Raw genomic sequence first — 12,211 nt, 5'->3', positions numbered from 1 at the left:
CAAAAGACCTAATTACACACAGCACTGTGTCCTCAATGGGATTCTAATAAATAAAGGTGTCTCATCTCCAGACAGTAAACACATAAATCACACATGATAGTCACCTCCCCCAGTCCGTTCTGAGATAATAATCATTGACAAAAATATTCCCTTGCCAAACAAGTGAAGAGAAGACATGATGTTCCAGTCCACTCTTGTAAACCAACACTGTCAGGAAGGTAGAACAAGGAAGAAAGGGGCTTTGCCATCAGGACAAAGGTTTGGGTCCCAACACCACCACTCACCACTCACCACCACTCACCACTCGGTAGCTGTGTGATCTCGAACAAGTTACCAAAGCCATTTCCCCATCTGTTAGGTGAAAAGAATACCACCCACAACGCAGGAATCCTGTGAGGATCAGACGCACAGACAGCTAGAGGGGGCTGTTTGCAAACAATGGCCAAAGTGTCCCCCCCCCCCACTCCACACCTCTTTGCAAGATGACTTCGGGCACCTCCCATCAAGAGGTGGGGTCCTTCTCTCTTCTCCTTTGAATCTGGACTGGCCTTAGGACTTGCTTCCACCAGTGACATGAGCTGATGGTGACACTGCTGGTTCTAAGCCTGGGCCTCAAGAAGGAGGCCTTGCATACCTCACTCATAGGAAACCTGCCGGATGCCAGGTGAGTGATGGGGGCTAGCCTGCCAGAGGCCCAGGAATGAGCCCTCCCGGCAGCTGACCACAGACACACAAGGACCCCCGCCTCAACTGCCATCTGCAGAAGCATGAACTAAATAACCAGTTGTTGGGCAGCCCCGGTGGCGCAGCAGTTTAGCGCCGCCTGCAGCCCAGGGCCTGATCCTGGAGTCCAGGGGGAGCCTGCTTCTCCCTCTGTCTGTGTCTCTGCCTCTCTCTCTCTCTCTCTCTCTCTCTCTCTCGCTCTGTATCTCTCATGAGTAAATAAAATAAAATCTTTGAAAAAATAATCAGTTGTTTTTACTCACTAAACACCAGGGTCACGTGGTAGTGCTGACCACCTGCAGGAGCAGTGCTCCATAAGGAAGTTGCCATGGCAACTGTGACTTCTCTCTGGTCTAACAATTCTCCCAGTCCATCAGACTTTCCTTCTCTACTGGGTCCTTCCCACTGGCATTCAATTATGCCATTATTTTTCCCTTTTTAAAAAGCTTTCCCTTGGGGGGGTACCTGGGTGGCTCAGTCAGTTAAGCAGTCTGCCTTCAGCTCAGGTCATGATCCCGGGGTTCTGAGACTGAGTCCTACATTGCGCTCCCCACTCAGCGAAGAGCCTGCTTTTCCCTTTCCGTCTGTCCCCCCCACTGCTCTCTCTTTTCAAATAAATAAATAAATAAAATCTTAAAAAAAAATAAAAAAAACTTTCCCCTGGCCCTACTACATTCAACAACTACCACCTTGCCTTGGCTCCTTTGGCTTTCCCTTGCAGCAAAACCCCTCAAAGAATTGGCCATGCTCAGTCCATTCTCTTCCAAACTTCCTCACTCCCAACAATGCAATGAAACCTCATGTCAACATTTCCAGTGACCACCATGGTCAAGTCTCAGTCCTTATGTGATTTGACTTCAATCAGCATGATCCTGTCCCCCTGGTTCCCTTCTCCTTATCACACTTCCTGCCTCTGGCTCCTGGGGCACCACAGGCTCCAGGGTTTTCTCCTACATTACGGGAGGGTCTTTCTCATCTCCTCACCCTCCTAATGCTGGAATGCTCCAGGGCTCTCCAGTCTCTTCTCTCACTCACTTCCTTGGTTATCTCACCCAGTCTCATAGCTTTAAACAACATCTTTATGTCAAAGACTTAAAGCCTAGGCTTTTCTAAACTCCAGATTCTTACACTGGACTTCTTAATGGCCATCTACTTCTAGGTCTCTAAAAGACAACTCAAACTCAACTGAACATCTCAAACTGTTCTAAACCCCAACTCCTGGTCTCCACCCCCAAACTCCATCTGCTCCACTGGCACTCTTGTGTTTATAACTGGCAGAATGCTCAGGCCCTCTGCAAAACCCACTGGCTCTCTATTCAAGCTCCTTGCAATCACCTCCCAGACCCCACGTGATTTGCTACTCCTTGACCTCATCTCTTATCACTTTCTCCGATACTCCAGCCATGCTGGCCTATGATCTTCCTCAACAGGCCTGGGTTCCCTCATGCCCTCTGCACCTGCTACTCTTTCTCCTAGAGTTTTTCTCCTCAGCTGCAGCTCCCACTCTTCACTGCTGAGTACCTCTCCCGTTCCACCTTCCTAAACTGCCCACTACTCCTCCAGCCCTGGACTTCCTATCCCCTTCCCTGCCTTCTCTATACAATGCCTGTCAGCAAACAGACTGTATATTTTACTTGTTTATATATACACTATAAAATCCAGAGGGCAGTGAGGCCTTGTTTTTTCATTAGGCATTCCCTGTGTCTAAAACAGTGCCTGACACAGGCCCCATTCAATAAATATTTGTTGAGTGGATGAACACCCATCAATCAATGACTGAATGACTATAGAAAATGGGAGGGTTTTTTTTTTTTTTAGTATAGTGTCCCATTTAACAGTAAAGGAAGACTACTTAAGGCGTCTATATTCAATAGCACCAGGTTCTTTAAACCTCTGTCATCTATCTTCTCATCCCTGTGGTGATGAGAAGGACTATTTTTATCAATAAAGACCGAAATGTGTGTGTAGAAGACTAGCAGCCAAAAGGCTCCGCTAAGTAATCCTGATTGTATGAGGCAGCTAGAAGGTGATATGTAAGTCTTCTTCTGGCCTAAAAATTTAAAGAATTTTTTGGGTAACTGATGAATGACCAGTTTCAGAGCTCCAGAGTCATAACAATGACAGCAGAGGGCACCCAGACCAGAAAAGACCCCAGAGATCAGGGGCTGGCAAACTTCTACCTGTAGCCTGAAACCCACTAGCCTCCTGGTTGTTGATGCAGGTTGCTTGTTTATGGTCTGAGAAGTAAAGAATGGTTTCCACACCTTGAGATGGTTTCATTTTAGCTAGTTATTTAAGTACCTACATAATCATCTTGATTTTGCCTCTTGGCCCTGCAAGATCTACAAAAGTCACTGGCTGGCCCTTTACGAAGCTGAACTGTCTCTGACCTAGATGACCCCCTTTGGCTGCAGTCCACAAAGTCTCCAGAAATAGTCATCTGGTACTTCACCATGAAGTGACTCCTGAAATCAAGTGCCCTATAAGCACTTGCCAAAATGTAATTGGATATAAAGTGGCCATTGGCCATTGCTATGATCTAAGGTAATAGTGACAGCCTCTCCACAGCTGGAAAAGTAGTCAGACTCGGAAATGTATTGTATGCATGTTCCCAAAGTGAAGCATACCCTAAAGCCAAAGGCTAAGGGATATTGTTCTAAATTTGGAAATATCTGATGACAAAGCCAAGTTTCCTTCCCTTTTCTTACCGCACCCAAAACAACACCCCACACTTCTCACGAGAAAAATTCCTCACACTTATGTTTCCATTTCCTACATCTGATCTAACAAAAAAATCGATTTATGGAAGTCCATTCTCTATACAGATCTTTTAGTACCACACCTGGCACACAGGAAGCCATCACCATTATTGTAACATTATATCCCAACATATTACTACTGTATTAATAATTGTATATGTGATTGTATCATATTGTATACCACATGTATGATACAGTATACAATGTGTCATATACACAATTAATTGAATATATTATTATATTCTATAGCATGAAAACATATAACATGAATGTAAAATATATTGTCATAATGTACAGGATATGTTGTGCTGTCTTGTATCTTTATTACATATGTTATTACACCACTGGTATATTACTATCCTAACACAGGAGATGCTAAGCCACAAACTAACCGCAGGACTTCAGACAAGTTACCTCATTTCTCTAAACCTCGATTCCTTCATTGGTTAAAACTAGGGAATCATCTTAGAAACTTTTTTTATCATTCTCTTCTAGCTCAAGGCATCTGTGATTTCATTAGCATGGTAAATAAACTGCTTCCAAAACTCTTTTTCACCCACTCTACTTATGGTCACATGCAAGCATGGCTTAGAGCCTTGCCGATGAACAGACTTAGACATCACCTTCGTCCACTACATTTACTCCAACACTCCGATGCCTGCGCATTTGTTGATTCAAACCACCTTGGCAGCATGCCATTTAATAGCAGTATGCTGATTTTAACAACTGAATTGGTGGCCCATCATGCAGGCAGTTGGGAGAAAATGGTACCAAGCAAGCCCTACAGAAGCTAAGATGAAGACGAGCTGGGTCATTAGTCACACTGCCTAACGGTAATCATTACCCTAACAATGTTAACAACTCTTGTGGGCTCACTCTGTCCCACCACATGAGGAAATTGAATTATTTAATACTCACTGCTCCCTGGGAGGCAGAAGACAAAAAGTTGTGATGGGAAATGGCTATCCCTAAATAAAATCTCATGCCTCTTTTCTATGAAACTCAACACTTGAAAGAGGTTGAGTCAAGTCCCATGCAAAGGACTATTAGAAAGAAGACAGAATCTTGAATCCCTGGGTGGCGCAGCGGTTTGGCGCCTGCCTTTGACCCAGGGCGCGATCCTGGAGACCTGGGACCGAATCCCACATCGGGCTCCCGGTGCACGGAACCTGCTTCTCCCTCTGCCTATGTCTCTGCCTCTCTCTCTCTCTCTCTGTGTGTGTGTGTGACTATCATAAATAAATAAAAATTAAAAAAAAAGAAGACAGAATCTTAAAACAAAACCAGATTCGTAACGCTGATAATGGATTTTGAACTTCCCATGCTCATCTCTGAGCCCCATGCCATATCGTAACTCATCATTATAGCATTAGTAAATATAAGTTTTACAAGAGAAACAATTTCAAAATGATAATACTCAATGCTGAGGTGCTTTTGGGTAACAGATAAACTGATCACTCATGAAAATACTGACAGATACATTCCTTAGAGCCTTAAAGTTATTCCTACATTCTTGGCTTGGGAATTTTACACTGCAGTTTTATCCTAAGGAAATTATCAAACAGAATCACAAATATATATATGAATGAAGCTACTTATTGTAACAGCAAAAAGGGGAAATAATTTCAAAAGTCAGCAGCAGGTAAATGCTTAGTAAGTTATGGAATATTAACATAATGGAAACGTTACAGTCATTTCAGTAGCTATGAAGACCACACAGAAGCATGAAATAAAAAAACGATTTGCACATGATGGCAATTCTGAAAAACACGCATTCATGTGCAGCAACTCTGGAAAAGATTAATTGTAACAGCTAATTGTTCTGCTCACTCACTATGTTTCAGGCCCTTTAGATTTAGATGCTCAACATGCATTTTCTTGTTTGCATCTGTCCATTTTTTACAATCTTCAATAAAGTAACATCTTTTCAATTAAAATAAAATGTAATTCTTCTGTATTTAACCCAAAAATAAAACCAATAATAAACACGGGATACATACTATGTACCAGGCTGTTCTAAGCATTTTACGGGTACTATTTACAGATGAAAAAACTGAGGTCTAGAAATTAACTAACTCACCCTGATCAGCCAACTAGCAAGTGGAGGAGCAAGGATTCAGCCTTGGTATCCAGGCTCCAGAGTCCATACTCCTAATCACAATGTCATTATGAAAAAACACATCTCAACACTACGGTTACTCAAAACAGGAAAATGAACTATCCTGATTAGTTTAATATTCTAGTTAATCAGGAATAGTTCCGGATGCCTGGGTGGCTCAGAGGTTTAGTGCCTGCTTTCAGCCCAGGGCATGATCCTGGAAACCTGGGATCTAGTCCCACATCGGGCTCCCTGCACGAAGCCTGCTTCTCCCTCTGCCTATGTCTCTGCCTCTCTCTCTCTGTGTCTCTCATGGATAAATAAATAAAATCTTAAAAAAAAAATCAAGAATAGCTCAATTATGTTGGGTTTGGCAATAAACATTTCTAAAGAAATGCAACGCCATAAAAAAACCCCTTGCCCACAATGCCAGCACAACTGATGACTTCTCCAGATGCTGAACACCCAGAGAGCTTGCAGACAGGAACAGCAGTGGCCAGTGCAGATGGTCACTGACTCACAGACCTCACAAGCACCTCTGTGATCACCTGACATGTAACCTCTTACAACTGAGAGAAGGAAACAGGCAGAATTAGGCAAATTCTCATGGCTAGCTGGGGGTGGAATAGAGCCAGGCCCCTGACCCACATTCATGGATGTATAGTAGTAAGAATTACTATCATACATTCAGTGCTTGCTCTCCACTGAGGGCTGGAACACGGATTATCTCTCAATAGCCCTTCGACACAGACGTTCTTATTAATCTCATGTAGAGACCAAGAAACAGGCTCGGAAACATGAAGTCACATGGCTCGCCTCACTCAGCTAGAAGGCACTGAGCTGGGTGGCCCCAGTGCAGCACCCAGCCCTCGCACATTCTGGTGTACTGGCTGAGACGCTCATACCAGACACCACTGTGGCCCCAAAGCAATGGAATAAAGACCAAAAAAAAAAAAAAAAAAAGGAATAAAGACCAGAAAATGAATGGTGGGAGGTGGGCCGGCTTCAGCTTTGGCCAGAAAAGCCATCAAAATAAATTACCAGCGGCCCCGGATGCTTCTTCACTACCTAGCTTGCAGTGGCAAGTCTCAACACCACTGCTCACTGGAATCCAAACAATGCTGTCTTTGCCTCTACCGCAGAGGGACCAAGGAACATGCGGAATTAATGCAAATCCATCCTGGACTCCCTACCCCCACCCCCTGCCAGCCAATCTCCTTTCCCCCAGGCCCAGGAAAAGACACTTCTCACCCTCAGCTCTTCCACGGAGGGTGTTAATTTCATTCGCTCAGCTCACGCCCAACTGTGTACAAACATGCAAATCATCAACATTTCCATCTACCAGGCTGGTATGGCCCCAAGCTGCTGGGATTTCTGAAGGAGATAACAATTCAATTTGCAATTACTGCTGCAATTTTTAATCCCCCAGGAAACTTCTACCCCGGTTACGCTCCCAAGAGCCAAAATGACCACTGTAAGCAACCCTTCAAATTAATTCTCAAAAAGAACGAATGAATGAGTCTTCTGAGAGGGCAGAGTTTGTTTTTTTTTCTTCTGAGAGGGCAGACGTATTTCAGAGTTCAATTTAGCTCTAAATGGAAGGTTTCACCAGGTACCTGAGTCAATGAATCAGCAACTAAGTGTTCACTATGATTTCAGCGCTTTTTGTAAAGCAATCTTTTGCAATGTGATTAATTATCGATAGATTGAACTCTTTGTAAATTCAGAATTGCTGTGGAATAGAGGAAGATGTACCTATTTTCAACCCCAAAGTCTGCACTTTGAGCAGAGAAAGGCAAAGAATAAACACTTCCAGATCCACATAACGACCACATACCAGCCAGCTTTGGTAGCTAGCATTTACTGAGCACCTACTATGCACCAGGAACCAAGCTCTGCCGTTTGTTCCTCACTTATACCCGTGGTAACACAGCCAGCCAGGGAGCACGGGATTTTTGTCACCAAGTACACTCCTGGAGGGCACCAATTAACAAGCAACAGGCTCTGCACTAGTGTGGAAGATAGAAGAACAATGATCCCAACAGACAGCCCTCAGGCGGTTTACAATCAAATAGTGTATAAACAGATCAATAAAAAAATACCTGTGGTGAGGGCTATAAGGAAATCACACAGGAAGACACAGTCATTTGGAGAAGCTGTGGGAGGTGAGGGCAGTGAGGGAATGAGGAGATCTGGGATTACAAACGGCAAATGTGAGGCAGAGCCCTGGCTGGCTGGAAATCCCAGGATCACACTGGAAGCCACTGTCTTATCCTACCTTCCATACTTTTTTTTTTTTTTTGGCATGAGGGGCCTGCTATAACTCACTACGGTATTACAAACGACTCACATTTATTAACCACCGCAAACACTCTGTATTGTAAAACCCAAAAAGAGCTATACTGTTTTCTACTTATGTCTTGGGTTCTGAGAGCCATCAGAAAATCAAGAATAAGAGTCAGAGAGTATAAAAGTCAGTCCCCTCAAAAGATGGGCATTGCACACTGTTTAAAATCATTCAAGAGACATTTCTCTACCAGGTATATATAAAATGCTCTTCAGGGTGACAGCTGGCAGAGGTGGTAAGATTTATGTTTCTTGAACTAGCATTCTGTCACTTTAATTTTTCAACTTTCCAGGCATACAACCTGGAAACAGAAATGTAAATGACTTAAAGGACAAATAATGATTTCCTTTAAATTTGCTTTTAAAATGTATTCTGGGCTTGACCCTCCTAATCACAAATGTCTGGCTCTGGTTAAAAGTCTGTATTCCCAGGAGCCCCTGCCACTACAGGGCAACAGACAAGACAGGACGGAGAAGTCAGGAGCAGCCTGAGCTGTTTGCACCAAATGCACACAAAGATGTGTTTCCCATTCACTTGGCCCAAAAGCAGACCCTGACACCCTGTTGTTCTGCCTTGGAGCATGGAGTCATCAATCATCCACTGAGATTTCACAGCCATGTAAAGTGTAGACTATGGAAAATATACTCAGATGAGGGTCACAGGGGTGTCTGGGATTCACAAAATCTGATTCCTAAATATTGCTCGAAAATCCCATTTCTAAAACATCAACAACCCTTAAAGACGCAGCCAAACAGATAAACTGTGAAGGACTGCTCCACACCCTTGCTACTGCGGGTCCTTAGCAGGGCTTCCCTGGATTCGGGGTCAGGGAAACAAACCCTTATCCCAGGGTCTAAACTGCATAAACGAATCTCAACACTGGCCAAAATGTACTCCGGGTCAATGGGACCCATGCAGACTCAGAAATCAGGGCAGGGAGCTGCTCTCTCTTTTACCCCAACTCACAGTGAACCTTGCAATGCCTGCTATTACTCACCACGCTCCCACAGCTCCTCTTATTGAAACTACTGAACACAAACTGTAAAATAAAACACAGAGGCTGGCTAATTTAATTTTGCCTGTAAACCAGGCTGCTTCCAATGGTTAATTTCAAGAACTTTTATACATTTTTCTAAACAAAACAAAACAAAAAAACACCAGAGATTATCTGAAAGTAAATATATTAAATTCCTGTTATAAAAGTAGTGCTTCTGAATTACTGGATTTTTATGATTTTCTTGTTAGTGGCTAGAGATATCAACCCATGTAGCACTGAGTAAGTCCTGGATCCTGATCCACTTCAGTAAATAACCATGTCTGCTGAGATTCATTCTTCTGAAGGATACTGTACTGTGATGCAACCAGCAACCATTTTTGTAATGGTGTCCCTTCCTGGTTAGTAAAAATACATTAAAGAAAGTATAACAAGCCTCACAGAACCATTACCTGGATTCTTTTTTTTTTTTTTTTAACATTTTATGTATTATTTATTTGAGTGAAAGAAAGAGAAAAGCACACATGAGTGGGGTGAGGGGCAGACGGAGAAGCAAGCTCCCTGCTGAGCAGAGAGCCAGATGTGGGCCCTATCCTGGGACACTGGGATCATGACCTGAGCCAAAGGCAGATGCTTAAACTGACTGAGACACCCAGGTGCCCCAATTACCTGGATTCTGACACTTGTCAAACTTATACTATTTTGCTTCTCTGTATGTATATATGCACTCATTCACCTGAACCACTTTGGAATAAAATTATAGACAGTATAATGCTTCACCCCTAAATACTTTAGCATGACTATCCAAAAGGACATTCTCCTGCATGACTCATTACCATCATTATACATAATAAAATCAGCAATAGTCCCCAGATATCATCTACTACCCAGTTCATATCAAACTACCTGAATGGTCCCCCAAATGTCTTTCTCACTATTTTGTTCAAACCAGGACCCAAAGACCACTAGTGATTACTTTTTTCACCGTAGCATGTCAGACAAAGGATGACTGACGGAAAGTCAGAGGGACAGGAACTTGACATGAAATAAGCAGCCTACCTACTTTTCCCTTTTAAAAAGAACAAGTTACCCATAACCTGACCACAGAGGACTATTGTTACCATTTCCATAGATTTCTTCCAGGTTACATTTTCCGCATAAACACATATCCATATATATATACAGGTGCAATCAAACTGTCTTGCTGCTGGTCAAGTGCTAGCTCTGCTTTCTGTGGCAAGTGGAGGTAAAAGCCAAGACCTGAAGTCCCGAAGGCCTACGGCTGGGCTGCAGGGTTAATGACCGTGAAAAAAGCAGCTCAGTACACTGGAAAACTAAGTTGCCCTGGGACATGGTTAAATGCGTCCCCAGTTTCAGGTGTGCCATGGCAGTGCTTGTGGTCTCATTGGCTTCCTCCTCCTCAAGACTGACACTAACACAAACCCTTTAAGAGACATCCAGTACGGTCAGTCGATGCTGGCCAGTATCACGGGCATCTAGGACAGGTTAACCGGAGATTTCCAACAGAAAGTACTTTGAATTCTTCGGAAGAAGGACGATATATATTTAAAAGCTATTAATAACATTCTCTCACCAAACTGTTACAAAAGATTCAAGCTCCTGGCTATCAAGATTTTTATTTGGGATATTTCTTAAAGCTTAGAATTTTCGATTGGCAGATACATGCTGCAGTGAGCACAAACCTGGAGCTGCACTTCATTCTCAGCCAGGCTATGATAGCACACTGAGATACAGATCACTTTAATCCTCAGGAGAGCTGTCTGTTAATTTTCTTTAAAATATGTTGACCTACAGAGCCTTTGTGGTGTGGAAGGTGTTTGCCAAGCAGTTCCAGCTTTGGTGCGGAGCCAAAATATCCTAATGCAAGGCTGCCTCCTTTCTCCTGGAGACAAAGCCCAGGGCCTGCTTACCTTGCTTCCAGGGGCACAGACGGCTTCGCTTCCGGGGCTTCTGTTTCTCAGCAGCATTGCCCATTCTAAAGCCAGGAGCTCACAGGGTCCTCCCAAGCCTAGAGGTCTTTGCTGAACAGGGAGTAAGGACCAAGGTGCCGGCTGAAAGGGACTTCATCTCTCCAACATCCCAATCACCTCGCAAGCCCTGGCAAACCCTTCCAAGAAAAATCTGAATTCTGTTCAGAGCAGTCCTTGCCTCCTGCCTTTCAAACTCCCTTTGCTTCCAGGGAGGAAGCCAGAAGAAAAGACTTGTTATCGCCCCACGGGTGGGTCCCCGTTCCCCATCAGTCCATCTATATTAGGAAGCTCTTCCTTGGCCTTCCTTTGACACTCTATTACTCATCGGCACAGCAGCGGCCTCAGAGTGAACTGCACTTCCAAACACTTTCAATGCTGCCTTTCCTTGGGGGAGGAGTAGCGAACTGGGTGGCCAAAAAGCTGAAAGTTAAAAACGGACCAATTCGGGATGTGCCGTGAGAAACATTTTCCAAGCTTGAGATTTAGTGAGATATTCTTAAGAACAGGCTATTCTATTTATCTTTACGTACCTCTAGAAAGTTTACATTTGAATCATTTGGGGATTCCTAGAGAAGCAGCTGAACCATAGGGTCCTCATTTCAAAGCTGTTCTCTCAAAGAAATTTCTAGTTTATTTGTAAGATTCATCAATAAATCAGCTGTTTCTGTCTCGAAATGCATTTTCTGGGGATCCCTGGTTGGCTCAGAGGTTTAGCACCTGCCTTCGGCCCAGGGCATGATCCTGGAGTCCTGGGATCCTGGAGTCCCGGGATCGAGTCCCGCATCAGGCTCCCTGCATGGAGCCTGCTTCTCCCTCTGCCTGTGTCTCTGCCTTTCTCTCTGTGTCTCTCATGAATAAACAAATAAAATCTTTAAATCTAAAATCTAAAAAAAAAAAAAAAATCAAAATGCATTTTCTTATGAAAGCACTGTATAAATGTACTTGTGACCCATCTCCAGTCCACACATTAGGGAGGCAACATGGGACTCTAACAGTCGAGATGAATCAACAATGAAATGGTACCAGTAGAACGCTCACTGCACTGCTGATATGATGTGGTTCCATTTTTTGCACTAATGCCTCAAGGATGACATGGATGTATGAACTGCTTAGAATCAGACCTACTTGGCCACATGTTATCAGTTACCCCTTGAGGTATCACTACCAAAAGCCCAAATCGCTCACAGAAGGGGAGGGTCCACCAAACTTCTCCTCTATTTTAGAGATGAAGCCAGGAGGGGATCAAGGCTACATAGCTGGTGAAACAGCTGGATCTAGCTCCATCTTTACTCTTGGCTA

General features: G+C 43.7%; 1 protein-coding gene across 9 annotated transcripts in view; it reads right to left on the bottom strand.

The window, feature by feature from the left end:
• Nucleotides 1-12,211, bottom strand: part of RAPGEF1 (Rap guanine nucleotide exchange factor 1) — a 137,049-nt gene that overhangs the window by 103,113 nt on the left and 21,725 nt on the right. For 4 of the 9 annotated variants that reach the window (XM_055317577.1, XM_055317582.1, XM_055317598.1 and 1 more), the window contains exon 1: nt 10,853-11,139. The exons of 2 other annotated variants lie outside the window; for them this stretch is intronic. In XM_055317577.1, the coding sequence (XP_055173552.1) occupies nt 10,853-10,916 (64 nt within the window). In that variant the 5' untranslated portion in view covers nt 10,917-11,139. Of the gene's footprint in view, nt 1-10,852; nt 11,141-12,211 lie in introns of those variants that run through there. 3 more of the 9 variants (XM_055317617.1, XM_055317625.1, XM_055317635.1) reach the window with 2 other exon arrangements.

The sequence above is a fragment of the Nyctereutes procyonoides genome, unplaced genomic scaffold (genome assembly GCF_905146905.1).
Source record: "Nyctereutes procyonoides isolate TBG_1078 unplaced genomic scaffold, NYPRO_anot_genome, whole genome shotgun sequence".
NCBI lineage: Eukaryota > Metazoa > Chordata > Mammalia > Carnivora > Canidae > Nyctereutes > Nyctereutes procyonoides.
Note: the sequence above shows the minus strand (reverse complement) of the source record. Positions and strands in the feature narration are given on the sequence as shown.